General features: G+C 38.7%; 1 protein-coding gene across 10 annotated transcripts in view; it reads right to left on the bottom strand.

Moving 5' to 3' along the window:
• MIGA1 (mitoguardin 1) overlaps positions 1-23028 on the bottom strand; it is a 93505-nt gene that overhangs the window by 32671 nt on the left and 37806 nt on the right. For all 10 annotated transcript variants that reach the window (XR_012512460.1, XM_074381053.1, XM_039474495.2 and 7 more), the window contains exon 8: positions 9181-9281. Coding sequence is in view for 9 of the 10 variants with exons in the window: in XM_074381053.1 (XP_074237154.1) it covers positions 9181-9281 (101 nt within the window). In the remaining variant the exon portion in view is untranslated. The remainder of the gene's footprint in view (positions 1-9180; positions 9282-23028) is intronic.

Raw genomic sequence — 23028 nt, 5'->3', positions numbered from 1 at the left:
AGATTGGACACTATTATTCTAAGTGAAGTAACTCAGGAATGGAAAACCAAACATCCCATGTTCTCAGATATGTGGGAGCAAAGCTATGAGGATGCAAAGGCATAAGAATGATACAATGGATTTCAGGGACTTGCAGGGAAGAGTAGGGGTGGGGGCTGAGGGATAAAAAGACTACAAATATGGTGCAGTGTATACTGCTTGGGTAATGGGTGCACCCGGATCTAACAAATCACCACTAAAGAACTTACTCATGTAACCAAATACCACCTGTATCCCAATAACTTATGAAAAAATAAAATAAAATAAGAAATAATCCTTGTCATCTAGAACTATTTTGGTGCCTCCATATTCTGGGAAAATAACTTTATCTCCAACTTTCACACTAACTGGTTGAATCTCTCCACTCTTTCCTTTAGAGCCTGATCCAACAGCAACAGCTATTACTGTTGCTTGCAATACTTCTACTTCAGATTTTTCTGGAAGCACAATGCTTCCTTTTTTCTGTTGTTGTTTTTTTTTTTTTTTTTTTTTTTTTTTTTTGTCAGGTCACCTAGGCAGTAGTGCAGCGGCACAATCATGGCTCACTGCAGCCTTGACTTTCCAGGCTCAAATGATTCTCTCGCCCTTTTTAAATTTTTCATAGAGATAAGCTTTCATTATGTTGTCCAGGCTGGTACTGAACTCCTGGAGTCAAGCGATCCTCCTGCCTTGGTCTCCCAAAGAGCTGGGATTACAGGCATGAGCCACAGTGCCCAGCCATAATGCCTTCTTTGATTGTAGTTTCTGCAGCACACCTTTCAACCAATACTTGGTCAGAGTGGAAGAAACTTTCAAATGCTTGTGCTGCCATGAGTACTGCCACTACAGCTTGTACTCTGCTCTCATACCCCCAAAATTTTTTTATTAAAAAGGCAGAGAGCAAATTAAAAATCCACAAAGCTTACTGCTATTATGGAGATTCAGCCATTTTACTTGATTCAATGTTCTCTGAATTTTTGCAGGTCTTTCATCCATTTTCAGAATTCTGAAAATTTTGACTTTGACATTTTTTGCTTTGTGGAGGAAACTTTTGAATGTTTACTCTATAATTCTAGAAGTAACTCTCAAGGCTTTGGTTTTGGTATTTCACATGCAGCCACTGCTGTGTGAATGCTTTAACTTCATTTTCTTATTTAATCCTTATAAAAACTCATAAAGTACTATTATTACCCATATTTTGCTTGGTGCAATGGCTCATGCCTGTAAACCCAGCACACTGGGAGGCCGAGGCAGGCAGATCACTTGAGTTCAGGAGTTTGAGACCAGCCTGGCCAACATGGTGAAGCCCTGGCTCTACTAAAAACAGAAAAATTAGCCAGGTGTGGTGGCGCATGCCTGGAATCCCAGCTACTTGGGAGGCTGAGGCAGAAGAATCACCTGAACCCAGGAGATGGAGGGTGCAGTGAGCCAAGATTGCACCACTGCACTCTGGCCTGGGAGACAGAATGAGATTCCATCTCAAATAAACAAACAAACAAACCACATTTTACAGATGAAAAAACATTAAATTAGCAGGAACTTGCCCCAAATCCCACCACTAAATGACACAATTTAAACCCAGGCACATTATTCCAGAACTTAAGCACCAAATGATACCCTCTCTACCAGCCTTATCCAAAGATCCAAGAGATAAGAAGTTTCAGCATCAGCCATATTTACAATATATAAGTATGTCCATTAGGCTAGATGTTTAAAAAAAAAAAAAAAAGGTATGAAGAGATGACAGTATCTCACAGTATATTCTCTGCTTTAAGTAATATTTCCTCTCATATTTTAAGAAATATATGTTATGGTAAAAGACAAAGTCTTCTTGATGCTAAGAAAAACTAAACAGCTTTTTCAAAATAACTCAGAATTAAAATTCTTTAGATATTCAACAGTTTTAAAGTTTCGTACCACTGTCAAAACAAATAGGACCCACATACATCTACTAATAGAGAAAAATCCTAAGAAGTAAATTGGGGGCCGGGTACGGTGGCTCACACCTGTAATCCCAGCACTTTGGGAGGCTGATGTCGGCAGATCACTTGAGGTCAGGAGTTTGAGACCAGCCTGGCCATCATTGCGAAACCTTGTCTCTACTAAAAATACAAAAATTAGCTTGTGTGGTAGAATACACCTGTAATCCCAGCTACTTGGGAGGCTGAGGCAGAAGAATTGCTTGAACCTGAAAGGTGGAGGGTGCAGTGGGCCAAGATCACACCACTACACCACAACCTGGGTGACAGAGTGAGACTTCATCTCAAAAAAAAAAAAAAAAAAAAAAGTAAACTGGACTCCAATTAAACTCTCTACATGAAATAATTTCTGCTAATAAGAAGACAATCCAACAATGGGAGATTCCAGAGTTGAGTCTTGATTTATTGATCTACCTTGCTTATTTGTTGGTTTGGCTGAAGTAATTGTTAAAGGAAGCCTCCTAAAATAGGATTGCAGCTGTGAAAATATATCATTTTGAAGATTTGATACTAACAATATTGACTCTTAAGAGACAATGCCAGCTCAGCAACAGTTATTTAAATCATTAATTTTAAACTTTTTTAAGCAAAAGAAACTCATTGAAACACTGGTTGAAGTTCTCATTTCAGAATACATCATATAGGAAGAATTTTCAACAAAATTCCCAAAAATGTTTTTTAAAAAATTAACATTTAAATAGAGCTGAGAAGTTACTTCAGAATCAATGGTCAATAATGCAGCTTAATTCCAGCTACGGACCATGCAATTTACGATTAAAAGGGAGTCCTTTTATTTTTTTACTAGCTGAAATCAATTTCCTATATATTTTGAAATTATTCTTCTCCCAAAGGCTACATTTTAAAAACTCATTTTAGTATTTTCAAAAAGGAAAGTAATACTATATTTATTTACACCAAATCATCATCCTATTAGTTATCTCCCACATTTCTTTTTTACTTTTTTTTTTTTTCATTGAAATGGAGTCTCACTCTGTCGCCAGGCTGGAGTACAATGGCACGATCTCGGCTCACTGCAACCTCCTGATTCAAGCGATTCTCCTGCCTCAGCCTCCCAAGCAGCTGGGATTATAGGCATATGCCACCACACCCAGCTAATTTTTGTATTTTTAGTAGAGACGGGGTTTCACCATGTTGCCCAGGATAGACTCGATCTCCAGACTGCACCCAGCCATCTCCCACATTTCACGAGTACCATAAACATGACCATGACCATAAAAGAAATCAGCCGGGTGCGGTGGCTCAAGCCTGTAATCCCAGCACTTTGGGAGGCCAAGGCGGGTGGATCACGAGGTCGAGAGATCGAGACCATCCTGGTCAACATGGTGAAACCCCGTCTCTATTAAAAATACAAAAAATTAGCTGGGCATGGTGGCACGTGCCTGTAATCCCAGCTACTCAGGAGGCTGAGGCAGGAGAATTGCCTGAACCCAGGAGGCAGAGGTTGCGGTGAGCCGAGATCGCGCCATTGCACTCCAGCCTGGGTAACAAGAGCGAAACTCCATCTCTAAAAAAAAAAAAAAAAAAAAAAAATCAAACAAGGCCAGGTGCGGTGGCTCAGTAATCCCAGCACTTTGGGAGGCTGAGGTGGGTGGATCAGGAGTTCAAGACCAGTCTGGCCAATATGGCAAAACCCCATCTCTACTAAAAATACAGAAATTAGCTGGGTGTGGTGGTGGGTGCCTGTAAGCCCAGCTACTCAGGAGGCTGAGGCAGGAGAATCACTTGAACCCAGGAGTTGGAGGTTGCAGAGAGCTGAGATTGTGCCATTGCACTCCAACCTGGGTGACAAGAGCAAAACTCTGTCTCAAAAAAAAAAAAAAAAAAAAAAATGAAAGAAAGAAATCAAACAAGTCAACAACAGCAACAATAAAAATAGGTAATTCCCACATACGAGATCAACCAGTGAAAACAAGTGTTTGGGGATTAGCTAAAGATTTCAAACATCCTATATCACTTCTCTTGGGCCCCATGAGGTACAAGATGGACTGAACGTTATCTCCCTTGGCATGTAAAGACTTTGTTAAATGTGAAGCAACATTTTTTAAAAGCCTTAATCCAGACCAGGTCCTCTGAATGATCACGAATGAAATGTCTGAAGTCTCAAGATTATTACAAGCAGGGACATGAAACAGGCTAAGTTCTATTTCAAAGTGGACCATTTTATACATGTTTACATTTTCCTTTCAAATCAATCACCTAAAATTACAAATAAGACTTACAGTTAAAGCAGGCTGTTGCCTATCTATATCCCCTAACAGAAAATAGGAACTTACAACAGCCACCCTCTAAATTGGTCTTCAATGATTCTTTCACCCTGGCTACTCACAACCCATCCCACACTGAGTAAGGCTAACCTGTGTAACCAACAGTACATTGTGGAAATGACAGAATGAGATTTCTGAGGATAGGTCAAAATAGTCATGACTTCCACCCTGCCCTCTCCTGGTTACTCCCTCTTTGGGAAGCCAGGTGCCATGTTGTAAAGATACTCAAATAGTCCTATAGAAAAGTCAATGTGGTGAGAAACTTAGGTCCTCTGTCAATGGATAACACCGACTTTCTATTCAGCAGAGTGAGTTATCTTGGGAATAGATCTTTCAGTCCCAATCAAGACTTCATACTTTTTTTTTTTTTTTTTTTTTTTTTTTTTGAGACAAAGTCTCACTCTGTTGCACAGTCTGGAGAACAGTGGCTTGATTTTGGCTCACCGCAACCTCCACCTCTCGGGTTCAAGCAATTCTTCTGCCTCAGGTTCCTGACTAGCTGGGATTACAGGCACACAACACCATGCTGGCTGATTTTTGTATTTTTAGTAGGGATGGGGTTTCACCATTTTTGGCCAGGCTAGTCTCAACTCCTGACCTCAGGTGATCTGTCCACCTTGGCCTCCCAAAGTGCTAAGATTACAGGCGTGAGCCACCATGCCCAGACATGCCTTCATACTTTCATAGAAGAAAAATTTTAAATGATAGATATAGCCCTCCCTCCCTTTTCAGGCTATAATTATCCTAAATATTTATCTTTATTGCTTTGTATATTATTATTGGTATATTTTTTGGATTGCTATAAACAAGACCTGTCAAATCAGAGTGGTGGATATAGCAAAAGCTTTTTAAGGTTCCATTTAGAGTACAAGTAGAGATATCTAAATTACAAAAAATATATTTTCAGCTAGACACAGTGGCTCACGCCTGTAATCCCAGGACTTTGGGAGGCTGATGTGGGAGGACTGCTTGAGCTCAGGAGTTTGAGACCAGCCTGGGCAACATAGCAAGACCCCATCTCTATTTTAAAAAAATACTTTTTAAAATAAAATTTTCTTTTTATAGAGAAGCCTGTGATTTCTCTGTTAAACACATGTATACATTGCAGAGTGGTAATTCTTTAAAAAATGGAATCTATAGCTAAAAACTGCTCTCTGCAATATTAGTTTCTACCTATTAAATGACAATATCTTTAACAGATGGAAACATTAGGAGTAAAATGTGAAGGTATCCTAACATTAAAAAGATTTTTCAGAACTTGAAAGAAAACATTATGCTAAGTGAAGGAAAGCCAAATACAACATATCACATGGTATGATTCCACTTTGAAGAAATGTCCAGAATAAGGGAAATTCATGGTCAGAAGGTAGGTTATTGGGTGCCAACGGCTGGGGGGTAAAGGGAGCTGGAGAGTGACTGCTAATGGGTAAGGGTTTGTATTTAGGGTAATAAAAATATTCTGAAATTAGAAAGTAGTGCTGGCTGTGCAACTATATAAATGTACTAAAAAACCACTGAACTGTATACTTTAAAAGGGTGAATTTTATGGCATGTGAATTACATGTCAAGAAAGCTATAATTAAAAAAAAAAAAAAAAAAACAAAAAAAAAAACTTTTCATCTATGGTTCCAAACCAATGTTTGGCAAAGCTTATATAGGAAAATCTTGTTAATCACTTCCACAAATGATTGATCTAGCTTACAGAAAAACCTATTCCAGAAATTCTTTTGATCTAACTAGGCAAGAAATCTTTCTCGTAATACTGAACAGGTTTTCAAATGATCAAAAACTGTTTAACTTCCCAAAGAGTTCTAATTTATTAATTCAGTAACTTTCTTCATTAAAACAGTTTTCTGGCCAGGTGCAGTGGCTCACACCTGTAATCCCAGCACTTTGGGAGGCCAAGGCAGGCAGATCATGAAGTCAGGAGCTCAAGACCATCCTGAACAACACAGTGAAACCACATCTCTACTGAAATACACACACAAAAAAATTAGCCGGGTGTAGTGGCATGCGCCTGTAGTCCCAGCTACTCAGGAGGCTGAGGCAGAGGAATCACTTGAACCTGGATGGCGGAGGATGCCACAAGCCAAGATTGTGCCACTGCACTACAGCCTGGGCGACAGAGCAAGACTCAATTTCAAAAAAAAAAAAAAAAAAAAAAAAGAAAATAGTTTTCCCTAATTTAATTTTAAGTGCTTGGCACACAGTTAAAAATAATTAACAAACATTTCTTTTTTGTTTTTTTTGAGACCAGGTTTCACCATGTTGGCCAGGCTGGTCTCGAACTCCTGACCTCATGCAATCCACTCACTTCGGCCTCCCAAAGTGCTGGGATTACAGGCATGAGCCACCGTGCCCGGCAACAAACATTTCTTTCTTTCTTTTTTTTTTTTTTTTTTTTTGAGGTAGAGTTTCGCTCTTGTTACCCAGGCTGGAGTGCAATGGTGCAATCTCGGCTCACCACAACCTCTGCCTCCTGGGTTCAGGCAATTCTCCTGCCTCAGCCTCCTGAGTAGCTGGGATTACAGGTTCGCGTCACCATGCCCAGCTAATGTTTTATATTTTTAGTAGAGACAGGGTTTCACCATGTTGACCAGGATGGTCTCGATCTCTTGACCTCGTGATTCACCCGCCTCAGCCTCCCAAAGTGCTGGGATTACAGGCGTGAGCCACCGCGCCCGGCCAAACATTTCTTATAAGAGAATTTATCTTGGAATATTTACATTCTGAGACCATACATTTATACCATGGAAGCATTCTAAGAGGGTATTTCTTGAATATTGAGTCCTTTTTGTGTATATTTATACATTTTGTTTTCCACAAGTATTTAATAATTTTTATTAAATCTTACTAAACAATAAATTTAAAGTGAGTATAATGAACACTTAGCAAAATATTTTTTAAAGTTGCATATTAGAAAAAAAACACTTTAGAGCAATTAGGTACACTGTTCCTAACAATGGAAAAAAGTGCAAAGTGTATAGCAATTTTTCTCCTTACAAAACATCTAGGACATAGCATCTACAGAACAGAAAAATAAACATGTATATAACAAACAGCAAAAGGAAGAAGAAACAGCTTTCCCATTGAACAAGTAGATATATTCTGTCTACTGAAAACTTATAGGTGGAAAAATATTTTTTTCAATGTAAACAATTAGAAGATGATACTGTTAGTGATGGTTGAAATATACACATACAGAAAAACCTTGGGAGGATAAAAGATATAAATCAGCACTGCTTTTAAAAAGGCAGAAACAAGGTTTAAGGTACAGGTATTGGAGTATCTAAAGCTTCCGTCCCAGAGATAAAATTCATACATCAGTTACAGATATGTAATACTACTATTCTTTTTTTTTTTTTTTTTAATACTATTCTTGTGCATGTGTTTGTGAGACAGAGTCTCACTGTGTTGCCCAGGCTGGAGTGCAGTGGTATGATCTTGGCACACTGCAACCTCCACCTCCCAGGTTCAAGAGATTCTTGTGCCTCAGCCTCCTGAATAACTGTGATTACAGGCATGAACCACCATACACTGCTAATTTTTGAATTTTTAGTAGGAACGGGATTTCACCAGGTTGACCAGGCTGGTCTTAACCTCCTGACCTCAGGTGATCTGCCCCCATCGGCCTCCCAAAGTTCTGGGATAACAGGCATAAGTCACCATGCCCAGCTAGATGCATAATACTATTTATATTAAAAAAAAGAGCACCTAAAATTATAATACCCAAAATCTACTGTAAAAATGCAAATATTCTGAGATAAAATTGGCCACATGTAATTTTTAAAGCTGTTTTAATATAAAATAAAAACAAAAGATGACCTCTTTACAAGCAGTCTCTTTCGGTACAAAATTTAAATCTCAGTGAAAAACAAATTACCCACAGATTAATAATTCAGTTATCACTACTGTTTATTTATAACTAGGCTTTTGTCCTCTGCCTGTATTCTTATATATCATGCATGTTTTTGTTTCCTTTTTACAAAATTATAATCATACAATCTATATAAAACTTTACATACTACTCTTTTCACTTATGTTCCCTCATGTCATTAAAACTACTGGAACCATGTTTACAGCTCTATATTTCTAATTACAAATATACCATAATTTGGCATTAGATTGTTTTTTTCAGTTTTTCATTGTTACTAAAATGCCACAGTGTGTGTGTGTGTGTGTGTGTGTGTGTGTGTATTTTTTTAAATTATTTTTTTTGAGACCGGATCTTGCTCTGTCACCCAGTCTGGAGTGCAGTGGCACAATCATGGCCCACTGCAGTCTCAACCTCTTGGGCTTAAGGGATCCTCCCAACTCAGCTTCCTGAGTTACCAGAACTACAGGCTACTCACCATCACATCTGGTTAATTTTTAAAATTTTTTGTAGAGACAATGTCTCACTATGTTGCCTAGGCTGGTCTCAAACTTCTGAGCTCAAGCAATCCTTCCACTTCAGCCTCCCAAAGTATTGGGACTACAGGCATGAGCCACTGCACCTGGCCAACAGTCAATATTTATATATATATAATCTTTGATCACTTTCTTAGAACAAAAATCTAGAAGTATGATTTCTGAACTAAAGAGACAACATCTTTAAAACTTTTGATATAAGCTGAAAAATTTCTTTCCATTAACATAATAATTTATATGCCTCACCTGTAGTCTACAGCATATGAAAGTGCCCATCTAAACCATGTGTTTATAGGTCCATCTCCTTAAGAAGACTGTAAGCTCCCGTAGGAGCTTATTTTCATGTTATATTTATTCATTTTTATATCCTGGTACCTACCACATGGCAGATGCTAAATAGTGACTGAACTGAATTACAGTATAATGACAAGACTGATCTTTCCACCAAAAAGGAACAGAAATACTCATTAGGAAAACACACGTCCTACCTCTGCAGCTGAAGCAAAGGAATCCGTGGATGCGACGCTCAAGGTGTCTCGCAGGCCAAAGTCATCCACATTCCCCTTCATGGTGGTATCTGTATCTTTATCTTAAAAGTAAAAGATGAAAAGTTCAGAAAGTGATATTCCATGTCATTGCAGTATTTCACATCCCATAGCTTGATTTTGATTTTTTCCCTGAGTCTTTATTCAGACTATTAGTGTCTAAAATGAAAAGTTAGTATCCATTGTTTACCAGAATCTGAAACTCTGACAAATAGAGAGTATTATAAAGCAAATCTTCATTTTTTATTTAAAAAGGAATTAAGCTTAATTTTTGATTAAAAGGGCTTTCCAGTAAATAATAACCAGAGTTGAATTATCAACTTACATGGTAAAATCAGAACCTATCACAGCTAGTTTGAAACACAGCAATTTATTTGTAAGTGGTCTTGCCCAAATTAGAAAGAACTTGTAGGTTCATTTTAATCAACTAAATTATTAACATAAATGTGTGGCCTGTCACTTGTGATAAGCTGATCAATTAAACAATTCAAGGCTGGGTGTGGTGGCTCACACCTGTAATATCGGCATTCTGGGAGGCTGAGGTGGGCAAATCACCTGAGGTCAGGAGTTTGAGACTAGTCTGGCTAACACGGCAAAACCCCATCTCTACTGAAAAAATACAAAAATTAGCCAAATGCATGCCTGTAAGTCCCAGCTATTTAGGAGGTTGAGGCACAAGAACTGCTTGAACCCGGGAGGTGGAGGTTGCAGTGAGCCAAGATCACACCACTGCACTCCAGTCAGGGGACAGATCATGACTCCATCTCAAAAACAACAACAAAAAACAATCCAAGAAGATACCTGTGACTTCTTCAGGCTTTAATAAGGCCTACTTCAAAAACTGAATGGCCAAAAACAATAAGATCTGGGTCCCTCATGTTTGCTCTGCTTACCTGAGGGTCAAATATGAGTGACCCCCAAATTTTAAAAGGTTGAAAAAGTTCAAATTCTTTGGAAATGAACCAAGACAGGCTGTTAGCAATACCTGTCATTCGGAATGCCAGTATGAATATCCTCATGTACTATTATCAGGAATCTAATTGCTAACGTTAAATTTTCAAACAAATAACTTACTGTTTACATATGTGACTATAATGCAGAAAACAAGTGATCCACTTCAAAATTTTTCTTCAAGTGATAAACTTCAAGTATGAAAAGACCAAAAAATAAAATATATATAGATTTTTCTTATTTTGATTCTCAATCTGTTAAATTTGCCAGACACTATCTTCTTTAAAATGAAACCAGCTGGCTGAGGTGGCTCATGCCTGTCATCATCCCAGTGCTTTCGGAGGCTGAGGCAGGAGGATCATTTGAGTCCAGGAGTTTTGAGACCAGCCTGGGAAACACGGTGAGACCTCTTCTCCAAAAAAAAAAAGAAAAAGCAAAAGCCAGGTGTGTGGCATATGCTCAGGCAGCTGAGGCAGGAAAATTGCTTGACTGCAGGAGTTTGAGGCTGCAGTGAGCTGTGACTGCACCGCTGCACTCCAGCCTGGATGTGAGAGTGAGACCTTGTCTCTACCCTCCCCCCACCAAAAAAAGAAAGAAAGAAAAAAGAAAGAAAAAAAACAGAAGTCTCCTTGGCTTTCATTCACCCAAATTTCCATTTTGCAATTTTTCCAAAAATAAAATTTATTACCTTTACTAGAAAGCTTTCAAATTCTGTTTAAAACCTCTCAGTATCAGAAAATACAACTTGTGACTCTACACAGGAAGTGTTGAGGTTTCTTTTATTCAAAGCATCAATTTAGTTTCAATAAAATGTTAAAATCAAAAGTTGTACAACCAATTATATTCCAAGCTCTACAACAAGCAGAAGAGAGAATACACCACAATTGGTACAAGGTTCACTCCTATTTACCAAAAATAACCATACACATATTTTTTTCCTACTTTATGTTTGATGAGATCAGACTTTATGTTTTAAGTATTTACCTTCCAAGTTTAAATTATAATTGTTTTCAGATAATGCTTAATCAATCCTTTTAAAGCACCTAAAACTTTTCATCTTAAAAATCTTTCTAGGCCGGACGCGGTGGCTCAAGCCTGTAATCCCAGCACTTTGGGTGGCCGAGGCGGGTGGATCATGAGGTCAAGAGATTGAGACCATCCTGGTCAACATGGTGAAACCCTGTCTCTACTAAAAATACAAAAAGTTAGCTGGGCATGGTGGCGCGTGCCTGTAATCCCAGCTACTCAGGAGGCTGAGGCAGGAGAATTGCCTGAACCCAAGAGGCGGCGGTTGCGGTGAGCCGAGACCGCGCCATTGCACTCCAGCCTGGGTAACAAGAGTGAAACTCCGTCTCAAAAAAAAAAAAAAAAAAAAAACTACAATGTTTACTCTTAACTCAATTGTTATATATTCTAGGCCAAAAATCTGACTGGATTCAAGCCTTACTCCTTCTTTTGCAATCTCATAATTCACATATTACTTGAGTTTTTTCCAAAACAGGATTTGCTTTAAAAGTTTGAAAGAAAACTAGAAGTTCTGGAACTTGTGATTTCAGGACTGGATCTATTTCCTTAGACCAATCCAAGTGGGTTTTCTACACCTCATTTTTGCCATCCCTAGGCACATTCTATTTTCTGACACTTAGAAAACACTGGGTCTATTTTAACCTCAGCAGATTCTAGCAGAGATTCCAAAGATGTCACTCTTCTTTTAAAATCCAGGCTGTCCACTGTAGATTTTATAATACCAGCTAGAAAAGGAAGCCTGCCAATTGTCTCTGCCATCTGACTTCTATGTCAACAGCTATTCTCCAGGTGATACTCAGCAGTTTAAATATGACTTGGAACCTTGTCCTTTCTATGTTTTTATTAAAAATGGAAAAGCTTCTGCTGTTAACAAGACAAGCTATTTCCAAACAGAGTCTGTTATAATTTGTTTAAATAATCAAGTCTAGGAAACCACTGCTGCTCTTTGTTTATTCTGTATGACTATCTGCCCATACATACTTTGAATAATTTTCATTTTCTGATTTGTTTTAAAATGCTACAGTATAATTTGAGAGAAAGAACAAAGTTGAATATAAAAATCAAAAACAATATAATTTCAGAAAGTGAAAAACTAAGGTAGTTAAGATATTTTCTTGATTTTTAACCTCAATGTGCCTCAATATTGAAAAGAGAAAATAAAATCCACTGAAACAAAGAAAAGAAAACTTGGGGCAGGAGCAATGGTTCATGTCTGTAGTCCTGGTGCTTTGGGAGGCTGGGGCAGGAGGACCACTTAATCGCAAGAGTTCAAGACCAGCCCAGGCAACATAGCGAAATTCTGTCTCTACATAAAAAAATTATTCAGGCATGGTAGTGTGTACAATGTAGTTCCAGCTGTTCAGGAGGCTGAGGCAGGAGGATAACTTGACCCTAGGAGTATGAGGCTACAGTGAGCTAGAATCATGCCACTGCACTCCAGCCTGGGCAACAGAGTGAGACCCTGTTACTCTAAAAAAGAAAAAAAAGTTATATATGATGAGGTGGTAAAAAGAATTTAAAACAAAGGAGAACTCGTCAAAATTCCTGATATGTGATGACTTACAAACTTTCACCTATGTGAAATGGTAATATATGTACAAAACAGCCTGATATCACCCAAAAGAAGATTTCGACAATAGTTGTCTCTGGTGTTTCCTGTTTATCAAAACTTTTATATACTATGATTGACCAACACAACAACTGTGATTCCTAACTGGGAAGTATAGCTGCCAATGCAAACTGAGAAATAGAAGGAAAGGGAGTAGGAACCATTCAAACACTTTAGATGAGTGACACCATTTTCTACAACCTCTCCCCCAAACCCCCATGCCCACCACTTTCATTTAAAGAAGAACAAAGTGATTAGATTACACAAAGTTGAGCAAGAAGTCATTATGATTAGGCCAGGCGCAGTGGCTCAAGCCTGTAATCCCAGTACTTTGGGAGGCTGAGGCGGGTGGATCACGAGGTCAAGAGATCGAGACCATCTTGGTCAACATGGTGAAACCCCATCTCTACTAAAGATACAAAAAATTAGCTAGGCATGGTGGCACGTGCCTGTAATCCCAGCTACTCAGGAGGCTGAGGCAGGAGAATTGCTTGAACCCAGGAGGTGGAGGTTGCGGTGAGCCAAGATCCTGCCATTGCACTCCAGCCTGGGTAACAAGAGTGAAACTCTGTCTCAAAAAAAAAAAAAAAAGAAGTCATTAAGATTAGGTCTGCAGTTACAGATACTTGAGCAGGGACACAAGGTATATTACACAAAGGTCCCATGCCAAGGGAATAGGTGGGGGCAGAAGTCCAGCCCAAATACTAGACCTGCATTTTCCCGAAGGAAAGTGGACCTTCTTAGCATAAAGGTGCCCTTCCCAAGGGGCTTACATGGATGGCCTTTTGTCTAAATCACACAAAGGCCTCACCTGGGCAGTGATGGTCCTGGACATAAAAATCCAAGCTGTTAAGATATAACTTCAACATGAAACAGGCAAAGGCAAACAGCAGCAATTTCTCATGTTTCTGGGACCCCCAACAATTTTTATCATATTGCTTTCTTCTCTGAACCTACTTTAACTTGCATTATACCAGTTAAGTTTCATTTTGTAGTATTAGTAAACCCTTTGAAATTAAGATTATGAGCCTTAACACATGGCAGAAAATCACTAAGCCAAATTTCTCATATGTTGTACAATTTGTACTCTTTATATTTAGATGTCTGAGTATACAAATTAAGCTGGCAATTCATATCATTCCCTAAAAATAAACCCTCAGGGAGTTTATCCTCCAACCACAATGATTCTGCAGGAAAGGGAGAGGACAAGGTCTTAGAGCTTCAACTTGAAGCTGACATTTAATGTAAGATGCTAGGCCAAGGTATTTCTTCTTGTTGCCAAGTTCATTCAGTATTTCTAAATGTTCTATCTGGCTGCTTACCAAAAAAGAAGAATAACATCTCTCTAGTGATCAAGAGGTTTTACTTGACAGCTTTTCCTATTCTCCGCCAGAGATTTTGTGCAGTCAGCACCAAACTGGCAAAATCTCTAATTTTCCCTTAAAGGATGTCTCAGTGACTCAATAAAATCTTATTAAGGAGCAGCAACAAAAATGGATAAAATATTTAAACTGTGCCAGCCACACTTCCAGACTTCTTAAAACCCATAAATTTGATTATAGGCTGGGCGCAGTGGCTCACGCCTGTAATCCCAGCATTTCGGGAGGCCGAGGCGGGTGGATCACGAGGTCAAGAGATCGAGACCATCCTGGCCACCATGGTGAAACCCCATCTATACTAAAAATACAAAAATTAGCCGGGCGTGGTGGCCTGCGCCTGCAGTCCTGGCTACTTGGGAGGTTGAGCCAGGAGAATTGCTTGAACCTGGGAGGCAGAGGTTGCAGTGAGCCGAGATCGTGCCACTGCACTACAGCCTCGCACATGGCAACAGAGCACGACTCCGTCTCAAAAAAAAAAAAAAAAAAAAAGATTTGATTACGATTTCTTATAATCCTCAATGGCTCCCTTTTGCCTAAAGGTACAAAGCAAGGACCTTCATAATTTACATCCTGCCCAGCTCTCTAGGTTCATTTCCCACCACTCTCCCACATATATTGTGTTCCCAAGACATATCAAAGAATTTGTAGTTCCCTAAACAGGATCCAGTGTACACCCTGATTGGTGCATTCCCTCCGCCTGGAATGCTCTTTCTCAACTGTGTCCCTAGAAGACCACCTTTTTTTAAGTGTCACTCCTTCTGTGACACATTCCCTTGAGCCCTGCTCCATGAATGATCACATGCTTTTCTTTGGTGTTCCCATGGCACTTTATAAACATGCTATTATGTATTTACTCCACTGTACTGTGTAATTTTTAATGCCTTTTTCCAAAACTAGACTCTGCACTGCTTAAAGACAGAGATGAAATTTTCATCTTTATTTCTCTAGTGTCTTATACCATGTTTGATATATACTAGGAAATTAAATGTTTGGTAAATAAATATTCCAGACCCAAGATTATGTGAGTTCATTCTGTAAAAACATAGATTAGGAAGACACCTAAACACATATCTGAAATATGTGAAGCAATGCTTTCAATAAAGCCACAAAAATTCCTGATTTGTTTTTAAGAACTAAATCTGTTCCTAGACATCAACATAAAAGAATCTCAAAGTCTTCTGTTTCCGCCAAAACAGTAACATCTATCATACAGACTTCAGAGTTGCCTGCTAATACTGCTATTGCAAATATGTACTACTCTTCACAGGAAGTATAACTACACAAAATACGAACCCCAGTTAATTTTAGAAAAGAAATTAGAGATTAATAACTTGGAACTTTATTCATTTAAATCATATCATCTATATAATGTCCCCAAGAAACTGTGGGCAAGATACATCTGTTATTAATTAGGTTTACTTTTTAAAATTTTTTTTGAGACAAAGTCTTAGAGCCTCAACTTCCTGGGCTTAAGCGATCCTCCCACCTCACACCGGTTTACTTTTAAACTGGCATTAAATACAGCAACTTAGTCCTGCCCAAATAGCCTAGCCAAAGTGGATAAAGAATAATGTTAATTCCTGAATGTACTGTTACTAAAATAAATTTCCAAAGCATGTTATGACACATTCTTCATGATATGACAGGAACAGAAGTCTCCTAAAGTATAAGTCATTCCTTGGTGTTAGAGATTGGTAGAATCTTACATTTTGGTAGGAGATGAGAATTTCCTCATGAGAGATTGGTAGAATATCTCATTAGCTGTTGTGGCCAACTAGAGCCTAATGTTTACCACAATAGTTCAGATAATACAAACTTCTGTTTATTATAAAATATATAAATATATACTTTTATTGTGTGATATTTGAAATGTATAAAAGTTATCTACATAGCACAGACAGGTTTCTGGACTCAAACATTTTTGCATTTGCCACCCATTTATAGCCACTTTTCAAAGCTTACAAAATTACTTGCTTATTAAGGAAAGATAATGCAATCAGGCAGAAATACATTGTACATTATCTTCTTATCTGAAACTTGGGTTTCCAAACAAATTTCATATATATTCAGATATTGCAGCAAAAAACAGCTGCAGATAACTAAATTATTAACCCATGAGTCACAAACAAGATCTGTTTACTTTTCTTTTTCTTTTTTTTTTTTTTGAGACGTAGTTTCACTCGTTAGCCAGGCTGGAGTGCAATGGCGCAATCTTGGCTCACCGCAACCTCCGTCTCCTGGGTTCAAGCAATTCTCCTGCCTCAGCCTCCTGAGTAGCTGGGATTACAGGCACGCGCCACCATGCCCAGCTAATTTTTTGTATTTTTAGTAGAGACGGGGTTTCACCATGTTGACCAGGATGGTCTCGATCTCTTGACTTCGTGATCCACCTGCCTCGGCCTCCCAAAGTGCTGGGATTACAGGCTTGAGCCACCGCGCCCGGTCCATCTGTTTACTTTCAAGCTCTTATCTTAGGCTCTTAAACAGGCTGAGGGCACTTCAACTATGAGGTATAGGAAGAAATAGAAGTGGGGAGGAAAAAGTAAAGAAGGATCTTCTGCTTTGTGGATGGAGCATAGGCTCTGAATCTTATGAAGCAGCTTGGTATTGAATAATATACTAACCTATATTGCTTTCTAACTGGTCCATAAATGTAAGTGCTAGTTAACCAATCAGACTACAAGCAACCTGAAAATAGGCACGTTAGCCCTTATTTTATCTGAATTTCATCACATGCTTCAGAGTTGTGTCTAAGTATTTGCTGTGTAAGGCACACAGCAAACAAATAAATACTTAAACATTGATTTTTAAGCTATATCTGCCTTAAAGTCTCCATGGGTGTCTCTGCCATTAATGTTCCCTTACCTTAATGAGAGCCTATAGTTACAGGGAAATACAGTCTTTAATTCTGTATAGTGGGCCAGCTGACTTATGGTCCTCCTTCTGACACAGCTCCCTTCAGACAAAAAAGATTATAACACTCTCCCCAAAGGGATGAGATAAGACAGGGGTGAAGGGGAGCGGGTGGGAAAGAGGGATGAAAGAATAAGTGTTCAAAGGATGAAATAAAAATAAACATATTATCATTCCCAGATAATATGTGGTCTGAATTAAAACTCTAAAAAGAACCTATGTCAAATTACTGGTATTAAAACTAATAAGAGTTCACAAGAGTTATTAATATTCAAATGCAAAAACCAACAACATTTTAGATACTAGCAATGACAAATTAGAAAATGTAAATTTAAAAAAAAACACTTATAATGACAACAAATCTATAGTGGACTTAGGGAAAAAGACATATAAGACATTTATGAAGAACATTATAAAACATTACAAAAGACATAAATGAAGACCTAAGAACCATATCATGTTCACAGATATAAATGTTAATGTTATGAAAATGAAAATTTACCTAAGCTGACCTATAAATACAATCTCATAATCAAAATCCCAAAAGGGTTTTTCATGAAACTTGACAAGCTGTCCTAAACTTCACATGGAAAAGCAAAGGGCTAAGAATAGTCATGACAAGTCTCAAAAAAACCCCGCTGTGAATGGACCCACCCTGCCAAGTGTCAAGATTTATCATGAAGCTATATAAAGCTACAGCAATTAAGATACTGTGAAACCAATGCAGGAAACAGAGTGACAGAACAAAATAGAGAGCCCAGAAAAGACACACAGAAAGAGTCCTCACATACGACAAGGGGCACTTTGCAAATCAGCCACAAAAGAATATATTATTCAAAGAGAGGTGCTGAAGCAACCACCTATCCAAACATTAAAAACAAAACAATGAAATACATTTAAAAAAACTTCTATGGCTAGGCATGGTGGGTCACTCCTGTAATCTCTTTGGGAGGCCGAAAGGGGAGGATCACTTGAGACCAAGAGTTCAAGTCCAGCCTGGCCAACATGGTGAAACCCTGTTTCTACTAAAAATACAAAATAATTAGCTGGGTGTGGTGTTGGGCGCCCACAATCCTACCTACTTGGGAGGCTGAGGCAAGAGAATCGCTTGAACCTGGGAAGTGGAGGTTGCAGTGAGCCAAGATTACGCCACTGGACTCCAGCCTGGGTAACAAGAGCAAAACCTCATCTTAAAAAAAATTTTTAAAGGCTCTTTTTGTGTTCTCAATTTATTCAGAATCCAGACTGGGCACGATGGCTCATGCCTGTAATCCCAGCACTTTGGGATGCTGAGGAAGAAGGATTGCCTGAGCCCAGGAGTTCAAGACCAGACCAGCAACATAGTGAGATTCTATCTCTACAAAGACTTAAAAAAATCAGCCAGGCATGGTAGTGCACGCCTGTAGTCCCAGCTACTCAGGCAGCTGAGATGGGAGGGTCACTTGAACTCAGGAAGTTGAGGCTGTGGTAAGCTGTGATCGCACCACTGCATTCCAGCCCAAGCAGCAGAGCAAGACCCTGTCTCAAATAATAATAATTATTATTAACAATAGGATATGTCAGCAAGGGGCAGTATATCCATTACCACTTTTTGTTTTCCTCCTATGCATGGCAAGGTCAGAGATCAGAGAAAGCCAATAATCTTAGCTATACCTACAATAATTATTTTTTGCAAACCTTTCAGATGATTTCTAACCCAGAAAAAAGGTAAGATTTATAAAGAGCATCTTTTTTTTATAATTTTCAAAAAATAACTTTAAACATGGCTTAAATACCTTCTTTCATTAAATGCAAATTTATATAAGAAAAATCAAATTAATTCACAGAAAAAAAGTTGTCTGCAGAATTGACTATTATCACTGTAGAACAACTTACGAACATATGACATCCTTCTATCTATAACTATGAAATTTTTAAATCAGCTTAGAACAGGCCTCTAAACTGTTAGACTGTATTTACAAAAATGAATAGATAAGTGTTTACCATGTGCCTGTGCTAAATATGATGTGTTATTTCACTTAATCCTCACACTTCTATAAAGTTGATCCTAATATTGTCCTACATGTTACAGATGAAGAAGCTGTCTAAGCAAAGTCAAGGCTTGCTTAATGTCTCAGCTAGCAAGACAGGTAGAGCTAGGACTTGAACCCATGCTTGTTGGACTCCAAAGCCCATGTTCTTAATTACTAAGTTATACTATGTATAATTGAAATCATATTGGAGGTTTTGGTTAAGCCTTCAAAAGTTACCAAAAAAAATACAGTTTAACAATTATATAATAATTTAATCTCTGAAAATAGAAGCTATAAATAAACATAAACAAACATAACACTTTCAGATGCTGTTAGCTAGAAGAACTTGCACACTAATGGAAATTTACACTAATGTTATTTCACGTCTTCTCTGCATAACTTCCATGTTCTTTCTCATTGTGAGTTACAGTAGCAGGTGTATATAAAGCCCGCCAGCAAGTGTTGACTTACATTAGCTCCCAGAGCTACACAAGTAGCAACACGGAATGGCATCTGAGTCACAGGCATCCAACATGTAGATAAAATGTGCTGCCCTCTAGTGATTTCAACATCTCACACTCAACACTAAACGTTCTTTAAGTGAATGAGGAAAATAATTTTACATTATTAGAGAACTAACTCAGCCAGGCCCGGTGGCTCACGCTTGTAATCCCAGCACTTTGGGAGGCCAAGGTGGGTGGAGCACGAGGTTAGGAGTTTGAGACCAGCCTGGCCAACATGGTGAAACTCTGTCTCTACTAAAAATACAGAAAGTAGCTGAGTGTGGTGGTGCATGACTGTAGTCACCAGCATGCCTGTAGTCTCAGCTACTTGGGAGGCTGAGGCAGGATAATCACTTGAACCCTGGAGGTGGAGGTTGCAGTGAGCCAAGATAATGCCACTGCACTCCAGCCTGGGCATCAGAGCAAAACCCTGTCTCAAAAAAAAAAAAAAGAGGAACAGAACAAAGAACTATTATTAAACTTTTGGTGCATTAGCACTTAGAAACACATGCAATAATGATTCACTAATTCAGGATGGTTAAGGAAATGCAGCATGGAACATAGAAAACAATGAATTATAGAATATGGGGTGGGTTATATTTTACAGGAGGAATTCATTCCTTCAAACATAATTCAAACCCTGCCTAATTCAAAGCTATTTTCTCATCATCGGAAAAACTGTAAAGATGGCTTGAAATACAACTACTGTGCTGTATTTCTTTTTGCAAGCATACTTTTAAACCACAATAATTATAATAAAATCTATGTTTAAGTATGCTTTTAAAACACAAAATATTACTGGTAAACCATTTTGTATCAGTAATACCTCCTTCCCAAACATCAAAAATATTTCCTACTATAATTTTTTTTAAAGAGTATCACTCTGTTTCTCAGGCTAAAGCACAATAGTCCAACTGTAACTCACTGCAGCCTCAAATGCCTAGGCTTAAGGGCTTCTCCTGACTCAGCCTCCTGACTAGCTAGGATTACATGCAGACACCACCATTCCTGGCTAATTCTTAATTTTTTTTTTTGGGTGCGGGGGCAGAATCTTGCTATGTTCTCCAGACTGGTCTTAAACTCCTGGCCTCAAGCAATCCTCCTGCCTCAGCCTCCCAAGTACTGGGATTACAGGCAGACATGAGCTACCACATCCAGCCTGTTTTCTATTTTAACACAGATGACAGCATGGCTTAGGAATGTATTTGCATGATTGCAATTTTAGAGCCAGGTTGTCAGAAGTTTTTCATTTTAAAAATAAAAGTGCTCCTACTTTAATACTGCACTTTTATTTTCTCAGCATTACTTCTAATATTTCCAGCATGCTTGCTACTAAATTAACAGAAATGTCAGCAGATCTTCTTTTCAGTATTTATCATATTTAATGGCTACTTGGATGGCAATGTTACAGAATAGAAAAAAGATTTAAAATTTAACCAAAGTAAAAACAACAACACATCCAAATTACTTGCAGAAATACCCATGCATATAAACAATAGTATGGTTCATGGGCTATTAACAGATAACAGTTAATATTTCTGGTTACCAGCTGAGACATCAGGATCAATGTGGCAACAGAGAAACAGAGTTTATAATTCAACATGTGGCAACAGAGAAACAGTTTATAATTCAGCAGGCCCATCAGCTTTGAAACTAAGTGATTCTTTAATGAACTTTTAAAAACTTTTGCCCAGCCTTGGCAACAAACTGAGACATATGTCTCCAAAAAATTAAAAAATTAGCCAGGCACAGTAGCATGTCCCTGCAGTCCCAGCTATCAGGAGGCCAAGACAGGAGAGTGGCTTGAGCCCAAGAGTTTGAGGCTCCAGAGAGCTATGACTGTGGAAATGCATTGAAGCTTAGGAGACAAAGCAAGACCTTGTCTCTAAAAACCAAAAAACCCAAAATGAAAACCTGGGATTTGTTATTAAATTTAATATGAAATGCTATTTTACACTATTTTAAATTCACAAAAATCTACTTAAGTTTAGCTTAACACCAAACATAGTGTATTTTTAACTCCTTTATTGAAGTATAATTTAAAAATCATAAAATTCACCCCCTTTAAGTGTGCAACGTGTTTTAGTTTTAAATGTACAGAGCTGTGCAATGGTCACCATATCCAATGTTAGAACGGTACTATATGCTTTTCAAAATCTATGTTATTAACTTCACCTACCAAAAGTAACCCCAGATAATTCATAATACTGATAACTCAAAAGTTTCTTGGATTTGCTGTTTTAAAAAAAAAAGAAGGCCGGGCACGGTAGCTCAAGCCTGTAATCCCAGCACTTTGGGAGACCGAGGCGGGTGGATCACGAGGTCAAGGGATCGAGACCATCTTGGTCAACATGGTGAAACCCCGTCTCTACTAAAAATACAAAAAATTAGCTGGGCATGGTGGCACATGCCTGTAATCCCAGCTACTCAGGAGGCTGAGGCAGGAGAATTGCCTGAACCCAGGAGGTGGAGGTTGTGGAGCTGAGATCGCGCCACTGCACTCCAGCCTGGGTAACAAGAGCGAAACTCCATCTCAAAAAAAAAAGAATAGACATCATTAATTTTGAATAAATACATTGTTATCTACAAAGAAAAATGCAGCCGGGCGCGGTGGCTCAAGCCTGTAATCCCAGCACTTTGGGAAGCCGAGGGGGGTGGATCACGAGGTCAAGAGATCAAGACCATCCTGGTCAACATGGTGAAACCCCGTCTCTACTAAAAATACAAAAAATTAGCTGGGCATGGTGGTGCATGCCTGTAATCCCAGCTACTCAGGAGGCTGAGGCAGGAGAATTGCCTGAATCCAGGAGGCGGAGGTTGTGGTGAGCCGAGATCGTGCCATTGCACTCCAGCCTGGGTAACAAGAGCGAAACTCCGTCTCAAAAAAAAAAAAAAAGAAAAAGAAAAAAGAAAAATGCTGGAAGAATAATGAAGGGCCAGGCACAGTGGCTCACGCCTGTAATCCAGCACTTTGGGATTTGGAAGCTGAGGCAGGAGGATCATGAGGTCAGGAGTTCGAGACCAGCCTGGTCAACATAGTGAAACCCCATCTTTACTTAAAAAAAAAACAAAAATTAGCTGGGCATGGTGGTGCATGCCTGTAATCCTAGCTACTCAAGAGGCTGAGGCAGAAGAATTGCTTGAACCCAGGAGGTGGAGACTGCAGTGAGCTGAGATCACACCACTGCACTTCAGCCTGGGTGACACAGCAAGACTTTGTCTCGGAAAAGGAAAAAAAAAATCATGCTGAAAGGATTTAAACAGCCCCCATATAATCTCATCCCTAACGTTAAGTTGGCAAACTACTCTTCCATAAATAGTACCATTGTATAATTAAGTAGAGTCTTTGTTTAAATTTTGAATTCTAAATTAGTAAAATAAATTTTGCTGAGGCTCTT

The sequence above is a fragment of the Saimiri boliviensis genome, chromosome 11, assembly GCF_048565385.1.
Source record: "Saimiri boliviensis isolate mSaiBol1 chromosome 11, mSaiBol1.pri, whole genome shotgun sequence".
Lineage (NCBI taxonomy): Eukaryota > Metazoa > Chordata > Mammalia > Primates > Cebidae > Saimiri > Saimiri boliviensis.
The sequence above is the reverse complement of the archived record's forward strand: the minus strand, read 5'-3'. Positions and strand labels throughout refer to the sequence as shown.